Source organism: Puma concolor, chromosome A2 (assembly GCF_028749965.1).
Source record: "Puma concolor isolate L17-30 chromosome A2, mPumCon1.1.hap2, whole genome shotgun sequence".
NCBI lineage: Eukaryota > Metazoa > Chordata > Mammalia > Carnivora > Felidae > Puma > Puma concolor.
The window spans coordinates 161,783,415-161,797,657 of record NC_141668.1 but is presented as its reverse complement, the minus strand read 5'-3'; the positions used below and the strand labels follow the sequence as shown (position 1 = coordinate 161,797,657).

Here is a 14,243-nt window from a genome sequence, read left to right as displayed (position 1 = left end):
TGGTGGCCTCCCAAAGATACGTCCGTGTCTCTGAAACTGTCAATGTGACCCAATTTGGAATAAGGAAGGGTCTTTGCAGAGGTAATTAAGTTAAGGATCTTGAGATGAGATCAGCCTGGATTAGGGCGGGCCCCTGAATCCAACAAGCGTCCTTATAAGAGACAGAAGAGAGGACCCAGAGACAGGCAGGGGGAGGAGGGCCCTGGGAGGGGGAGGCAGGGACTGGGGCAGAGAGGCACAGGACGGATTCTTCCTCACAGCCTCCAGAAGGAACCAACCTTGCTCACACCTTGGTTTCGGACTTTTGGCCTCCTGTCCTGTGGAAGAATGAATTACCGTTGTTTCAAGCCACATAGCCTGTGGCACCTTGTTACGGCAGCCCCAGGAACCTAAAACTTCTGACTTGGTAAGGGTTCGGGAACGAACCCTCCCCCCCCACCCCCCGCCGCTGGGTCTCTGAGTCTCCTAGGGCTTAGTGTTGACCTGCCACTTAGGAACTGTGCCTAATGACTAAGCCATGAATCACGAAGTGGGAAAAGGACCCCAGGAAAGAGGGGCTTTTCCTGGAGCCCAAGAGAACAGCCATTTCTACCAGGTGGGAGCTGGGGCAAGTGGGGCACGGGGGGGGGGGGGGACCCTTCCCAGGGCTGGGTTGTCTTTCCTCTGCACACGCCCTAACATCAGTGGTCACAGGATAGATGTGGCCAGTCCTCTTGTCTGAATCAGTTTGTCACTCAATTACTCATTTGACAAACGCTCAGAGGGCAGTTTCTGGGCCAGGCACTGCTGTGAGCACCGGCGATGGAAAGATTGTTAGGGCATGGTTTGTGACCTCCAGGAAACTAGGGTTGGCGGGGGGCGGGGGTGGCTGGTGGCAGGGGCTTGAGGCTCTTTCCTGAGGTTGTCTCTCCTCCCTTCATGGGGGAAGATGTCTGACCGAATAATCGTAGTTTGAGAACTCAGAAATCAGACGCCCCACCTCCACCCCTCCTCGGGCAAGTGTGGGATCAGCAGACCAGGGGAGCATGCTCAGGTCGGTGCGAGAGAGCATGATGAGCCCATGTACTTTAAGAACTAGATTGTAATAGAAAACACAGATACTTATTGTTTGCGCTGTGCTCTTTTCAGACAAAAGGTTGGTGCGTTGAAGTTTCGAGAGTCTGATGATCTGTCTCAGGGACTCGAAGTTATACAATCAAATGACACGCCCCACCCTCCACCCAAACAGAGGAAAATTAAGACAAAGCAAAAACCAAAATGCTTGCAAGTTCCTACCTCACTCAGGAAACGCTGAAGTCCTCCCAGTGGCCCCAGGTCCTGCACCACTGCCTTGTCACCCCTCCTTGTCACGCTTCCTCCCACTCACCCCTCACTTACTCTGCTCCAGCCTCACTGGGCTCCTGGCTGCCCCTTAAATATCTCAGACACACCCCTGCCTCAGGGCCTTTGCACAGGCTGCTCCCTCTGCCTGGAACACCCTTCCCTCCATATCCACCTGAAGAAGTGACCTCCTTCAAGCCTTTGCTCAAATATCACCTTCTCGAGGAGGCGTTCGCTAACTGTTTTAAAATAAAATACCCCAAGGGGCACCTGGGTGGCTCAGTCGGTTGAGCGTCCGACTTCGGCTCAGGTCACGATCTCACAGCTCGTGAGTTCAAGCCCCACGTCTGGCTCTGTACTGACAGCTCGGAGCCTGGAGCCTGCTTCGGATTCTGTGCCTCCCTCTCTCTGCCCCTAACCCACTTGCATTCTGTCTGTGTCTCTCTCAAAAATAAACATTAAAAAAAAGTTTTAAAAATACCCCAAACTCTCTACCCCCATGTTTCATATTTTCATCACTCTCCCCATTATCTAGTACATTAGTTGTTTTATTTACTTATCCTTATTTCCCCCCCCCCCCCCCACGCCTCCCACTCAACCGTTAGCTCTGCCAAAGGCAGGAAGTTTTGCCGGGTTTGTTCACTGCTGTGTCCCCAGCATTAAGCACAGGGGCTGGGTCCACAGTAGGTGGTCAATAAATGTTGATGGAATGAACAATACTACGACGTGTCAGGTGCTATGCTGTGTACCTCAATAATTAATAACTAATAAGAATAATATTTAAGGTGTGGGACATGGGGCGCCTGGCTGGTTCAGTCAGTAGAACATGGGACTCATGATCTCTGGGTCGTGAGTTCAAGCCCAATGTTGGGTGTAGAGCCTCCATAAAAAAAAGAAAAGAAGGAAAGAAAGAAAGAAAGAAAGAAAGAAAGAAAGAAAGAAAGAAAGAAAGAAAGAAAGAAAGAAAGAAAGAAAAAGGAAAGAAAAGGAAAAAGAAAAGGAAAAAGAAAGAAAGAAAATTGAAGAAAAACACGACCCGGGACAGGCTTTCAACTAAGTACTTTAGAAATATTTGCTCATGTTAATTGCACACTTGCTCTGTGCCGGGTCTGTGGCACAGAGACCTCAGGGGTTAACTGAGTTTTGGCCTGGGGGCAGTGAGAAGGGAGAGCTAGCTGGGATCTTCCTGTTTTACAAGGGAGGAAACTGAGGCTTTGAGAGGTTTTGCCATTTTCTCACGGGAATGCAGCGAGCAGAACTTGAACTCAGCACCCCCTTGAGTGTGCACAGAAGCCAAGTTCATAATTTCATGTGCTCTTCTTCCCTGCCGCATTAACTTACCCACTTTTCACTTGGAACGCTATGAAGTCTGTGCCTCGTTTGTGTCGTTTTTTTAAAGGAGGCCACTGAGACTCCGAGCGGTAAAGTCATGTGCCCAGGGATACACAACAGCAGAGTGACAGAGTTGGGATTCAAGGGGCGAGGGTGATGCTCTGCTCTGGAGCCTCGTGCTCTGCATCTCTCGAGTGAGCTGGTTGTCACATTGAGATTGCAATGGGAGTGATCCTGCTTCAGGTACAGCTTCCTCAGGGTGCGCTGAATGTCTCAGGGGATCCCCTGGCAAGTGGGTTCCTGGAGCTCAGCTGAGAGCACTCACCCCCAAAGGCTTTTGGGGTTTCCAGCTGTGGAATAAGAAACCTTCACATAATAACTGGCACACAGTGCTTATTCTTTTTATTTTTAATATTTATTTTTTGAGAGAGCAGGGGAGGGGCAGAGAGAGGAGGATGGAGGATCCGAAGCAAGCTCCTCACCGACAGCAGCGAGCAAGCCCGATGTGGGGCTTGAACTCACGAATCGCGAGAACATGACCTAAGCCAAAGTCTGACGCTCAAACCACTGAGCCACCCAGGCGTCCCTCATATGGTGCTTCTTCTATGCTGGGTCCTGGTGTGTGTGTGTGTGTGTGTGTGTGTGTGTGTGTGTGTGTGTATTATCTCCATATCCAGAAAACCCTTACGATCCTAGAAGAGGTACTGTTATTATGCCTGTTTTACAGTTGAAGAAATGGAGGCACAGAGAGGCTGAGTCACCTGACCAAGGTCACACAGCTAGCAAGTGGTTGTCCCGGACTCGAATCTGGAAGCAAGAACAATGGCTAGGGGAGAGGTAGGGGCCACCGAACACCGGTCTGGATCTTCACATCCAGCTAGGTAGTCCTGGCAGGATAAAGGCCCTCTAACAGGAATGAGGAAGCTCGCTATTTCCACCACACGTGAGGGGGGAAATGCAGAGTGCACAGTATATACCCTTTGTGTAAAAGGAAAAATTGATTTGTGCAGCGACTCAGGGAAGGTACCTGAGAAACTGGGGACATTCGTTGGGGCTGGACTCGAATAGCAGGGTGGAGGGGAGGATTTTCATTCTGTCCCCTCCAGAGTCTAGTACTGTGACTGATTACCTGGGCAAAAACAGACTGACATCTTAGAAATTATGCTTAAACAGCCTCTGGAGAGAATGCGCACACAAAAATCGTTTTTCTTTTTCTAAAGGGAAAGCTCTCGTGATGCCGTGGCCAGTCCGTACAGGGACAGCAGCTGAGGGAACTGCAGGCCCGGAGGAGGGAGGGGACTCCGCTTCTGTCCACAGGCCAAACGTGCATCTTGGGTTTTGCACTGTTTAAGTGATGTTAAAACATGACTGCTGGGCCGGTGGCTTAAGTTAAGACGCAGCTCCACACGGACTGACACGGAAGTTCTGGAATGTGCTCAGAGTCCGCGTGGGAAAGAAGAAATCCCCTAAAGGGAAGCCAAGGAAGCGAGGGAGGAGTCTCTTGGGAGATACACCAAACCTCGGGACACACACACACACACACACAGAGGCATGCGCCAGGCCCCCCATGGCAAAACAACGCAGTGTCAGAGGGGCCGGTTTTCTGTCCACCTGGGTCCTTTTTGTCCTTTTCACCACGAACACGTTCCTAAAGAATCCCACTGCCCCACCCACTGTGCTGGGTAGGTGATTTCTAGAAGTTCCCAGAACTGTGTGCACTTTGAGGTTTTGTGTGCTTTTGTGTCGGTAACTTTGACAGGAAGGTTGCAGGGACCTACCACCTAATGGTGACAGGGGCACAGGGATGGCACTCCAGGGGAGGGGTGGCCTACAACCCAAGGCCAGGGCCAATTCCGCAGGAAGGGTCATCTTGGTGCCTGAGGTAGCTCAGTAAACATCTGTGACAAGCTCCCTTATGGCTCTGACACTCAGGGTCGCCTCCCAACTGGGACGGCGTCCTCTGGGCTCACTGAGAGCCCCATCTTAGGTTTGGGGGGCAAGCCCTCTGATCTGTGCTGTCCAGCACTTGCCACTAGCTGTGTGTGGCTGCTGCCGAGCCCTGGAAATGTGACTGCAACAACGGAGAGGCTGAATATATTTTGTTGAATCTTAAAGCAGTCCCATTTAAAGACGACCTAAAACATTCCCATTGCTTGCAGAAACTTCTCTTGGACAGCCCGGCCCCCATTCGCTCCCAGTGGTCACCTTTCAGTCGGAAGGGAAAGCCACTCCTTGATTGATTTTAAACGCTGTTTTTAAGACATCTCATAGCGAAGTAGCAATACCACTGTTTTAAGCCTCTGTAATTACTTACTGTGTAATAAAACCAGTTTTCTTAAAAAAAAAAAAGTTACAAAGCAAAAGCAACTTCGGCGGCCTGCGAATGAAGCCAGGGCAGGAAATGTGTCTTCTCCAGGAGGAGCTCAGCCCTGGGCTGGAATTCGGGTCTGGTTTGGCCAGGGCCTGCCTGCCACTCTGCCTGTTCCAGCAAGAAAGGAGTGCACGGGGATCACAGGGCAGGCCCTACAGTACACCACCCCTTGGCCCCAGCAACCAGGCCCTGCCTGGAACATGGGGAAGTGAACTGCTTAACTCCAGCCCCAACCTTCACAAAACAGAGCTTCAAATCCATTGGGCTCTCTGGATGCCTGGATCGCGTCCATGTAGGTGGTGTGGACGGACGTTCTCTGCTCCCCACGTAGCCCTGGGAGACTTCTCTCCCTCTCGCAGGGGACTCCTGCCTCCCACCTGACTGCATCTGAGGGACGCCCAGCCACCGCCCCAGCCCCAGCCAGCAAAGCCCTCAAACAGAGTCGCAGGACTGCCCCCCTGAGGTTTAGCATCGGTCTTTAATGCTGTCGTGCTGCACATTGACAAGTCACACGCTTTGGTCTCGTGCTGGCAGTGGCAGCTTACAATGAGTCCCAATGTCTGAGCACCAGACTGGCCTGCAGGGAACAGACACTTTGTTCCCCCCCTGCCCCCCTCCCCGACTCCCAAGGTTCCTTTGGAGTTCCATCATGGCCCGATACAGAAAGCAGCAGTTGCCGGGGGCCAGTTTCCTGTGAGTGCACACCAACGTTACACAGAATTATAAAAACATATTTACAAACGTCCCACAGTGCTCCTGTAATCAGAAGCAAAGACCCTTTTATCAAAAGGGATTATAGCCAGGGCTGTGCAAAATCAAAAGGATCAGATCCTTTTGAAAGAGTCCAGAGTCCGTTAAACACAAAATTACCCGGGCCGCCGGTAAGTCCCAGGTGTGCCTAAAGATTGCCTTACAGAAGAAAGAAAGAGTATGACCCCTAAGTGAGCGCACTTGGCCTCGGAGTCGGGGGTCGAGAAGGCCCCCAGCTCTGTCCAGGGCCCCAGGCCCCCCAGGGAGAAGCGTCTGCGCAGCTCATTCACACGAGGCCGGCGCCCTTGGTCCTGCTGGAACGAGGTGTTGCTTGTGGTGGCGGCCAGGCAGTTTTGCAAAAACAGTCTAGGTCAGTTCTCAATTTGAGATGGCGAAAGAGAAAATAGGATTCTTCAGAGGAACAGCAAGACGTGGGAGACAAATACAGAATAAGACACGAACTGATCACACAACAAAAACTGAGGAGCGAACAGGGCCTGGGAACCGAGACGGCGGGCTGATACCAACTAATGGCCGCACAAGCAAAGGGCTACAGACGGATCAAGCCCAGCTGTGGGTCTGCCTCTCGCCCACAGGCAGGGCCTGGAGGAGGGCGTGGGCCCATCCGAGGAGGGCTGCAGGACCCAGTGGGACAGACTGGAAGGCCTTTTCCTGCGGTCCCCACCACCTGCCGCCCTATCGCTCGAAAAACCACTTAAGTCTAGTGCACGACTTTGAAAGATTGTAATATATTCTCTGGAAAACATTCAGCAGTACGAGAGCCCTCCCTGGGCCCTCCCGCCCTCTCATGGGTCCACAACTGGTGGAACAGTCTGGAAATCCTTGAGCTCTGGAAAGGTCCCCGGTCAGTCCTTGGGAAACCCTGGTGACTATATCGGAAGAACCTGCTCCAGTACGGTTCTTGATGTCTGGGGGATCCTTTCAGGGAAGATCACTTCGAACTCAATAATGAGGTCCCCGCGTTTCTCGGGCGTTTTGGGGAGGGGGAGGCCTTCTCCAGGAACTTTTCGCCTCATGCCAGGCCTGATGACATCTTTGAACACGACGGGTATGGTCCTGCCGTCCAGAGTGGGTACGTTCACCGTGCAGCCACACAGAGCCTTGGGAGAGCAAAGAGAGAACGTTAGATGGAAGGCAGCTTAGGGCACTCGACTCCTGCGCGGACGCTGTTTGATGTAGGATAAGCGCCATCAGGTCCCTATCGCTAAAACCAGGTCCCTGGATCGGTCTCTTGCCCTGTCCCCTGAGTGCTCAGAAGTATCTGTCATGAAGTCAAACGGCTTCAAAAACCAACCGCCTCCCCCCCCCCCCCCCCCCCCCCCCCCACATAGCACCCTACTTAGCATCCTACCTCCCGAAGGCTGATCCTGGCTGGGTAAATGACGTCAGAACCATCTCTCTTAAAGATATTGTGTGGCTTGTCCTTTAAAACAAAGACAATGTCAGCTGGAATGTTGTTGGAGGTCTGGTCGCCTTCCTTGGGGAAGGTGATTTTGGTCCCTTCTTTCCAGCCCCGCTTTACTTCGATGGTCAAGATCTTGTCTTCGTTGCGAATGCTCTTTCCATCGGGGTTCAGCCGCTTATGGGAGATTTTCATCTTCTTGGTACAGCCGCTATAGATCTCTTCAAGCGAGACCCTGAGGTCGTGTGTGACGGGGGGATCTTGCTTCTTTCGGGTGGGCTCTTGGGCAGGACGGGAGCGGACAAAGTTCAGGTTGGTGAAGCCACCCATGCCCATGGGTAAGCCAGAGAACGGGTCGTCAATGTCCATGCCTTCCTCCCCATTCCGCTGCCCAAAAAAGTTGTCAAAGGGATTGCGGCCACCGAAGAACTCAGCGAACATGGCATGAGGGTCTCCGTGGAACGTGTAGCTGAAAGAGGTACCGTTAGCACCACCGCTGCTCCCGCCACTGGGGCCACCACCCTTTAGGCCTGAAAGGCAAAGTCGGAAATCAGATGGTTGGCGGGGAGCCTCTCCCCCTCTAAGACCTTTCGCTAAGGGAAAAAAACTTGGGAGCCATGGGGCGGAAAAGTCTTTTAGCCTCCCTTCTCTGTCACAGAAGATCAAGGAAGAACCCTAAGCTTTCACCGCCCCTCCTCCAGGTACTTCAGGGTGCCAGGACAGTGGCAAGGGGCCCAAGCGCCCTCTCTGAGGGCCACCCAACTCCTGCCACTTCTTGACTGCCTATGCTCCCTGCGTGGAGGTGAAAACTTACAAAGAACCCACTAAGAGATCAGACGAAAAAGACATGATCCAGGGTCCACCTTCAGTAAGCGCTTCCTCTTAAAAATACTTTAGAGCTGGTCAAGTGTGAAGTGCAGAAGTGAAAGCAAAACAATAAACACAGCTTTTCAAAATCTCACACCCTGACACCAATTGTCACCATCCTTACATAAGAAGCCACTTCATTTCTTAAGACCCAGCGCAGAAACCAGTCTGAGTCATCAACGGGCAACTGGACAACAAGAAAGCTTCCTCCTCCTGCCCGAAGAGGCCTACGCCGAGGAAGGAGGCCGGGCAGAGGCGGGCCCCGCCGCTCCCCGCACCTGGACTGCTCCGGCGCCCGCTGCCATCTACGTGCCTGGCACCAGGTTTGGTAAGCACTTTACAGGGATTACCTCACTCCGCCCTCACAGGGGCCCCGGAGCGAGGTCGGCGCTAATCGGCGCGCTCGTCGCAGGCTCCCGGCTCGCAGGTCGCGCCCGGCGCGCAGCCAGAGGCCCCGCCCTGCGCCCCTGGACGCCAGCGCCTGCCACCTCGGCCCAGGTGAGCCCCGGAACCCGGGGCCCTAGCGCCACCGGCCCGGCTAAGGCTGTCCTCCTTGCCGCCCGCACCCGCACCCCCGGGGCCGCTCGGGGACGTGGGCGGAGGCGCCTAGGGAGGGGCAGCCCCAGACTTGCTAGAAGCTTCTGGGCAAGCACAGCGGCCAGGACTCCTCCTCCCATCGGGCGGCCGCCAATCCGAGGGCGGAGGCCCGCGTGGCCGGAGGGCGGGGGCTGCTCGCCCACCGGGACCCAGGCGTCCCCCGGGGGCGCCGCAGCCTGGCCACCGAACCTCGGTTTCCCCTTCAGTCAAACGGCGGGGGCGCGCCCCTAGCCGCGCGCGCACGCACGCACCTTCTTCCCCGTAGCGGTCGAAGATCTCGCGCTTGCGCGGGTCGCTGAGCACGTCGTAGGCCTCGGCGATCTCCTTGAACTTCTCCTCGGCGCCGGGCTCCTTGTTCTTGTCTGGGTGGTAGCGCAGCGCCTGGCGGCGGTAAGCCCGCTTGATTTCCTCGTCCGAAGCGCCGCGGGCCAGGCCCAGCGTCTGATAATAGTCCTTGCCCATAGCCCTCGCCTGCGGCCCGCCGCCCAGCTATCGCCGTACCCCGGCTTCGCCGCCGCCCCGTCCCGGACTCTATATACCCGTCCGGCGGAAGCTTCCAGAGCCCGCCAGCCCCCTCCAGAACCTTCCGCCCCGCCCCCTGCGCCGCTCCGACCAATCGCCGCCGCCCAGTCCGCGACGCGCGACATCCGGGGCGGGGCCACGCTGCCAACGGCCGCCCGCCCACGGCCACGCCCCTTCCCGCTACCCCCCGGCAACGCATCCCGGAGGCGGCGCGCGCACCGAGCGAAGGAGGCCCCGCCCACTCTCTGCGGGGAGCCAATCGCGACCTTCTTTGACTGCCTTTGCTGACCCGGACTGCGGCGAGTCCCGTCCGAAGCCTGGGTCAATAGGTTACGACACTGCCCTCCGGCAAGGGGCAGGGCTGGAGGCGGCCACGCCCATCAGAGCTGCCCCGCCCTGCCCCAGGTGACAGTAGAGCTGGTCGCACACATCTCACCGGGCTCCGGGGGTGGGTTCCCCTCCGGGTGATTCTGAGCAAGTTGACTAATCTTTCCTTGCCGCAGGTTTCCCCCCCCTACGCCGACTTATGGAACAGGGGAATAAAAACACCCACCGTTCTCTTGGCTGTGGGGAGAATGCAATTAGGAGCCCCAGGACTGTCCCTGTCCTCACTATAAAGCAGGGTGAGGCTCCAGGACCAAAGCTCACTTCTCCGGAGTAATCTTCCCTCCGGGGGAAAAAGGCTCCTCCTCATGCCTTTCGCGTTACCTGCCATTGAAATCTGAAGTTATCTCGTTCTTTGACTTTTCGTGTTCAATTCACCTCCCTCCCGGCCTGCAGTTGTCAGTGCTGGGTCTCCAGTGCCTGGAACAGTATCTGGTGCCCGGTCACAGTGGACGCTCGTAAGTATTCCTGCCTGTTTCTAATGCATCTGCTTCATTTTTCTCCCCACTACATTTATGATTTGGGGGGACATGGACGTGTCATACACCCCACAGGGCCTCTGTTTCCTCCTGTGTGGGCAACATGATCCCCTTTGGCTCTGACAGTCTGGGGTGCCTGTGGTCAAAGACAGGGCTGATGGCTAAAGGAGGCTCAGAAAGGGGTACCACCTGAGAAGGCCGTAGGGAAAAAGCGGTCGGCAGTGATGGTGGCTGAGGCGGAATGTTCCTGGAAGAACTGCTTGGGAGGTCAGGGTGGTGTGCAGCTGGCTCTGGAGCCAGACAGCAGGTTTCATTTCCAGTTCTAGTATTTCCTGGCTGCACCATCTTGGGCTGGTTACTGAGCCATGTGGGGCCTCAGTTTCCTCATCTGTACAATGGGGGCAGCAGTTAGTTGTACCTGCCTCACAGGGCTTTGAAACTGACATGAGTTGGGGCACCTGGGTGGCTCAGTGGGCTGAGTATCTGACTTCAGCTCAGGTCACGATCTCACAGTTCGTGAGTTCGAGTCCTGCGTTGGGCTCTGTGCTGACAGCTCAGAGCCTGGAGCCTGCTTCGGATTCTGTGTCTCCCTCTCTCTCTGCCCCTCCCCTGCTTGCTCTCTGTCTCTCTGTCTCTCTCTCAAAAATAAATAAACATGAAAAAAAAAAAAAGAAATTGACATGAGTCAACATTTGTAAAGTGCCCAGGACAGACCCGGCACAGAGGAAGCACTATCAAAGGGGTGACTAACTGTCTTGTTGAATGATGGGCTGCTGAGCCACCCCCTTCCTGGCAGCGTCACAGCAAAAAGCTTCTAGAGACTGCCACCCCTGTGCAAGCTGAAACTCCTGAGAAGGAAGACCATGGCTTTCCGCTGCTTTCCAGCTGGGGGATTCCAGCCATCCTTGGCCACTCACTGACCCCACCAAGGGTAACTGTGTCAGTAAGGATTGGATTAGTACACACACTGGTCAACCCAGGAGGATGGATCTGGGCTGGGCACCCGTGAGTACACACAGCAGGGTCCTGAACCATCATAGGGGGGAAATAATTCAATTTTTCAAAAAGTTACATAAATAGCTGGAGAGTCATCATCAGGAAGGAAAATCCAGCGCTTGTGGGTTTCATGCTTACATGCTAGTATTTTATAGTATGAATTTAATTTATTAAAACAAAAATTTTTACCATTTATTTATTTTCGAGAGAGACAGAGACAGAATGCGAGTGGGTTAGGGGCAGAGGGGGAGGGAGACACAGAATCGAAAGCAGGCTCCAGGCTCTGAGTTGTCAACACAGAGCCCAACGCGGGGCTTGAACTCACCAGCTGTGAGATCATGACCTGAGCCGAAGTCGGACGCTCAACCGACTGAGCCACCCAGGCGCCCCTAGTATGAATTTAGAGTTACAAATACGGCAGCCTCCAAAGATCTTTACATGACTTTGGGTGTCTTTGTATTTGGGGGAAAACTTAGGGCTGGAGACTCCCTCTTCCTTGTGTGAGTCTGGGTCATGTTCAGGAATTTTTGTTTAACGCCAATATATGCAAAATAACCCCAACATCTCTCCTTAGGATTTTTTGACCTGGACACTCATTGGACACTTCAAAATGTTACTGGGACAGTAGCCTCTGCAGAAACCTCAGCCGATCTTGAGCTCTCAACTCTGAGAAGATGGGGTGGTTAATTTTATGCATCAGTTTAGTTGGGCTATAGTACCCGGATGCTCAATTAAACAGTAATGTAAGTGTTGATGTGGTTAACATTTATAGTCAGTTGATTTAAGTATAGGAGATGACCCTGGATAATGTGGGTGGGCCTTGTCCCATCAGCTGAAAGGCTTTAAAAGCAAATAATACTTAGGTTTCCCTGAGGAAGAAGCATCAGCTCCTGGCCAAGAGTTTCTAGCCTGCTGGTCAGCCCTACAGATTTCAGACTTGCCTAGGTAGTGCCCACAATCGTGTAAACCAATGCCTTGAAATACATGTCTTATATATATATTTCTTTTTTTTGAAAAATTTCTTTAAATGTTTATTTTTGAGAGAGAGAGAGAGAGAGAGAGAGAGAGAGAGAGAGAGAGAGAGAGAGCACAAAGAGGGGAGGGGCAGAGAGCAAGGGAGACACAGAATCTGAAGCAGGCTCCAGGCTCTGAGCTGTCAGCCCAGAGCCTGATGTGGGGCTGGAACTTGACCTGAGCCAATATGATGTCAGATGCTTAACTGACTGAGCCCCCCAGGCACCCCGAAATACATCTCTTAACACACACACACACACACACACACACACACACACACACACACACACACATATCCTGGTTCTGTTTCTTTGGGAGAACCCTTGCTGATATAGGAACAAAGCAGGTGAGCCTGGAGTCAGTCAGCCTCAGCTGAAATCTTGGACCCACTATTTACTTATTTACTGACTGTGTGATCTTGTACAACTTGCTTGATCATTATAGGTGTGTTTCCTATAAAATGGAGGAGGTAAGAGTGAGATCTTACCTCCCAGGGTTGCTATAAGGATGAAATTGAAAGGGGCCAGGAAATAAACATTATAACGGCTATACTATTGACATGGCCTTACTATGTGCCAAGCCAGCTCCAAATGCTCCATAACTCATTTAATCCTCGCAATAATCCAATGGGGTTGGCCTAATATTACCTGCACGTTGCAGTGGAAAAACTGAGGCTCTGAGAGGTCATGTCACTTGCCTGCGGTCACCCAGTGACTGAAATGCTGAAGTATAAAGTGTTCAGCACACTCAATGTTTATAGGTAAGCCCTCAGCTTGTGTAAAATGTGATTCAGATGATGACAAAGCCTTAATTTTTAAGGAATGCATCACCACTTTTTCAACATTGCTTCTCCTCGTTAAAAAGACCTTCAAAAGCACTACCACCGTATGAGCCAACAGTCTCACCCCTAGTGGAATACCCATGTGAAATAAAAACCCAAGTTCCCATAAAATCCCACGAGCGAATGTTTATCAAAGCTTGATGTGTAATTATCAACAGCCATCAAAACCTAAATTTCCTTCAGTGGGAGAATGGATACATAAACTGTGGTCGAGCCACATGTTGGAATGCTATTCAGCCATTAAAAAGGACCGAGCTATTGGTACAGACAACAAGGCAGATGAATCTCAAATGCCTTATGTTAGTCAAAGGAGCCAGATTCAAAAGACTGTTTGAACCCTACTGCTGTGATGCCATTTTATAAGGCATTCTGGGAAAGGTACATGTATTGGGGCAGAAAGCAGATCAGTGGCTTCCAGGGGCTGGGATTTGCTACAAAGGGATACGGGGGAATTTGGGGGGGGGTGATGGAAAATTTTCTACATCTTGAGTGTGATGATGGTGACACAGCTGCATATATTCTGAGCTGTACCCTCTAAAAGGTAAATTCTACTGTATGTAAATGATAGCTGAATAAAAAGACAAAAAATTCTACGGACTTAAAGAAGGCAAGACGGGTAGGACTTTGGAAGCCTCTCTCTGGGATTCCTGACACAATGGCAAGTTGCTAACCAGCCCTGGCTTGTCTGCTCTAGGATTCACCTCTCCCACAACTCTGAACCAGCTCCATCGCATACGCCAGAACAAGCCAAGCCAGGTTCCCAGAGAAATCAAGATCCTACCTACTTGCATGTGGGAAATACAAAAGGAGCCTGTGAGATAGACAGACACACCAGAGTTTCATCATCCAAATGACCCTGGGTTCCACCAGATCCGAGATCCAAGGAGCCCTCGCTCATCCTTCAGTGCTGCCACTGCGCCAGGCTTTTCTGCAATTTCCCCTTTGGAAATCGCCTGAAGGGGCTTGTCATAGTTGGCTCAGCAAACGTGAACTGTGACTGTTGCGAATTAGCCACTGTTCTGGGGATGCTGGGGACAGAAGGAGGGTCTAGCTGTCCCTGACAGGCACAGTGAGAGCCTCAGTAGAGTATCGTGAATGGTTTGAACAAAGTGGCCAGTCTTCATTCTGAAGGTGGATATTATTTCTGACAGCCTGGTTAGTGGAAGCCAGATGAGGCCAATAAGGGGTCCTTGCATCTGCAATATCCATTTAAAAAAAAAAAAAAGGAGGAATTCTTCTTTCTGGGCTAGATCCTGCCTTTTTATGAGCTTCTTGTGGATGAAAAGAGGGTGGAAATTATTTGTGTGCCCTTGCTGGCACACGATATCGTAGGATCACAGAATGATT

At 52.6% G+C, this 14,243-nt stretch overlaps 1 protein-coding gene and 2 long non-coding RNA genes across 5 annotated transcripts; 2 read left to right on the top strand and 1 right to left on the bottom strand.

Moving 5' to 3' along the window:
- Window positions 1-2,322: 2,322 nt before the first annotated feature.
- LOC147583726 (uncharacterized) lies at window positions 2,323-5,001 on the top strand. Its single transcript, XR_015248497.1, has 2 exons — window positions 2,323-3,489; window positions 3,873-5,001. It is a non-coding gene; the product is annotated as an uncharacterized LOC147583726 (long non-coding RNA).
- Window positions 5,002-5,482: 481 nt separating this feature from the next.
- DNAJB1 (DnaJ heat shock protein family (Hsp40) member B1) lies at window positions 5,483-9,215 on the bottom strand. Of its 3 annotated transcripts, none has more exons than XM_086698847.1 (3): window positions 8,696-9,215; window positions 7,146-7,726; window positions 5,483-6,894 (listed from the first exon to the last, which is right to left on the bottom strand). In XM_086698847.1, exons 1-3 carry the CDS (start codon window positions 9,120-9,122, stop codon window positions 6,664-6,666), a joined length of 1,239 nt encoding a protein of 412 aa, XP_086554973.1. In that variant the 5' UTR covers window positions 9,123-9,215; the 3' UTR covers window positions 5,483-6,663. The 3 variants fall into 3 exon arrangements, with proteins under 3 accessions (XP_086554973.1, XP_086554975.1, XP_086554976.1); XM_086698849.1 differs by having other exon boundaries at window positions 8,912-9,212; XM_086698850.1 differs by lacking the exon at window positions 8,696-9,215 and adding an exon at window positions 8,414-8,588.
- LOC112852715 (uncharacterized) lies at window positions 9,202-12,039 on the top strand. The gene is made up of 3 exons (XR_003222868.2): window positions 9,202-10,024; window positions 10,746-11,050; window positions 11,616-12,039. It is a non-coding gene; the product is annotated as an uncharacterized LOC112852715 (long non-coding RNA).
- The last annotated feature ends 2,204 nt before the right edge of the window (window positions 12,040-14,243 follow it).

Bases quoted from the DNA above. Each gene is read 5' to 3' on its own strand.
- DNAJB1 (XM_086698847.1), bottom strand. From the start codon at position 9,122: ATGGGCAAGGACTATTATCAGACGCTGGGCCTGGCCCGCGGCGCTTCG. The intron at 7,727-8,695 runs GCAAGTCTGGGG...TTTGCCTTTCAG, and splicing joins TGCTTGCCCAGAAGCTTCTA to GCCTAAAGGGTGGTGGCCCC. The intron at 6,895-7,145 runs GTAGGATGCTAA...TGCTCTCCCAAG, and splicing joins CCAGGATCAGCCTTCGGGAG to GCTCTGTGTGGCTGCACGGT.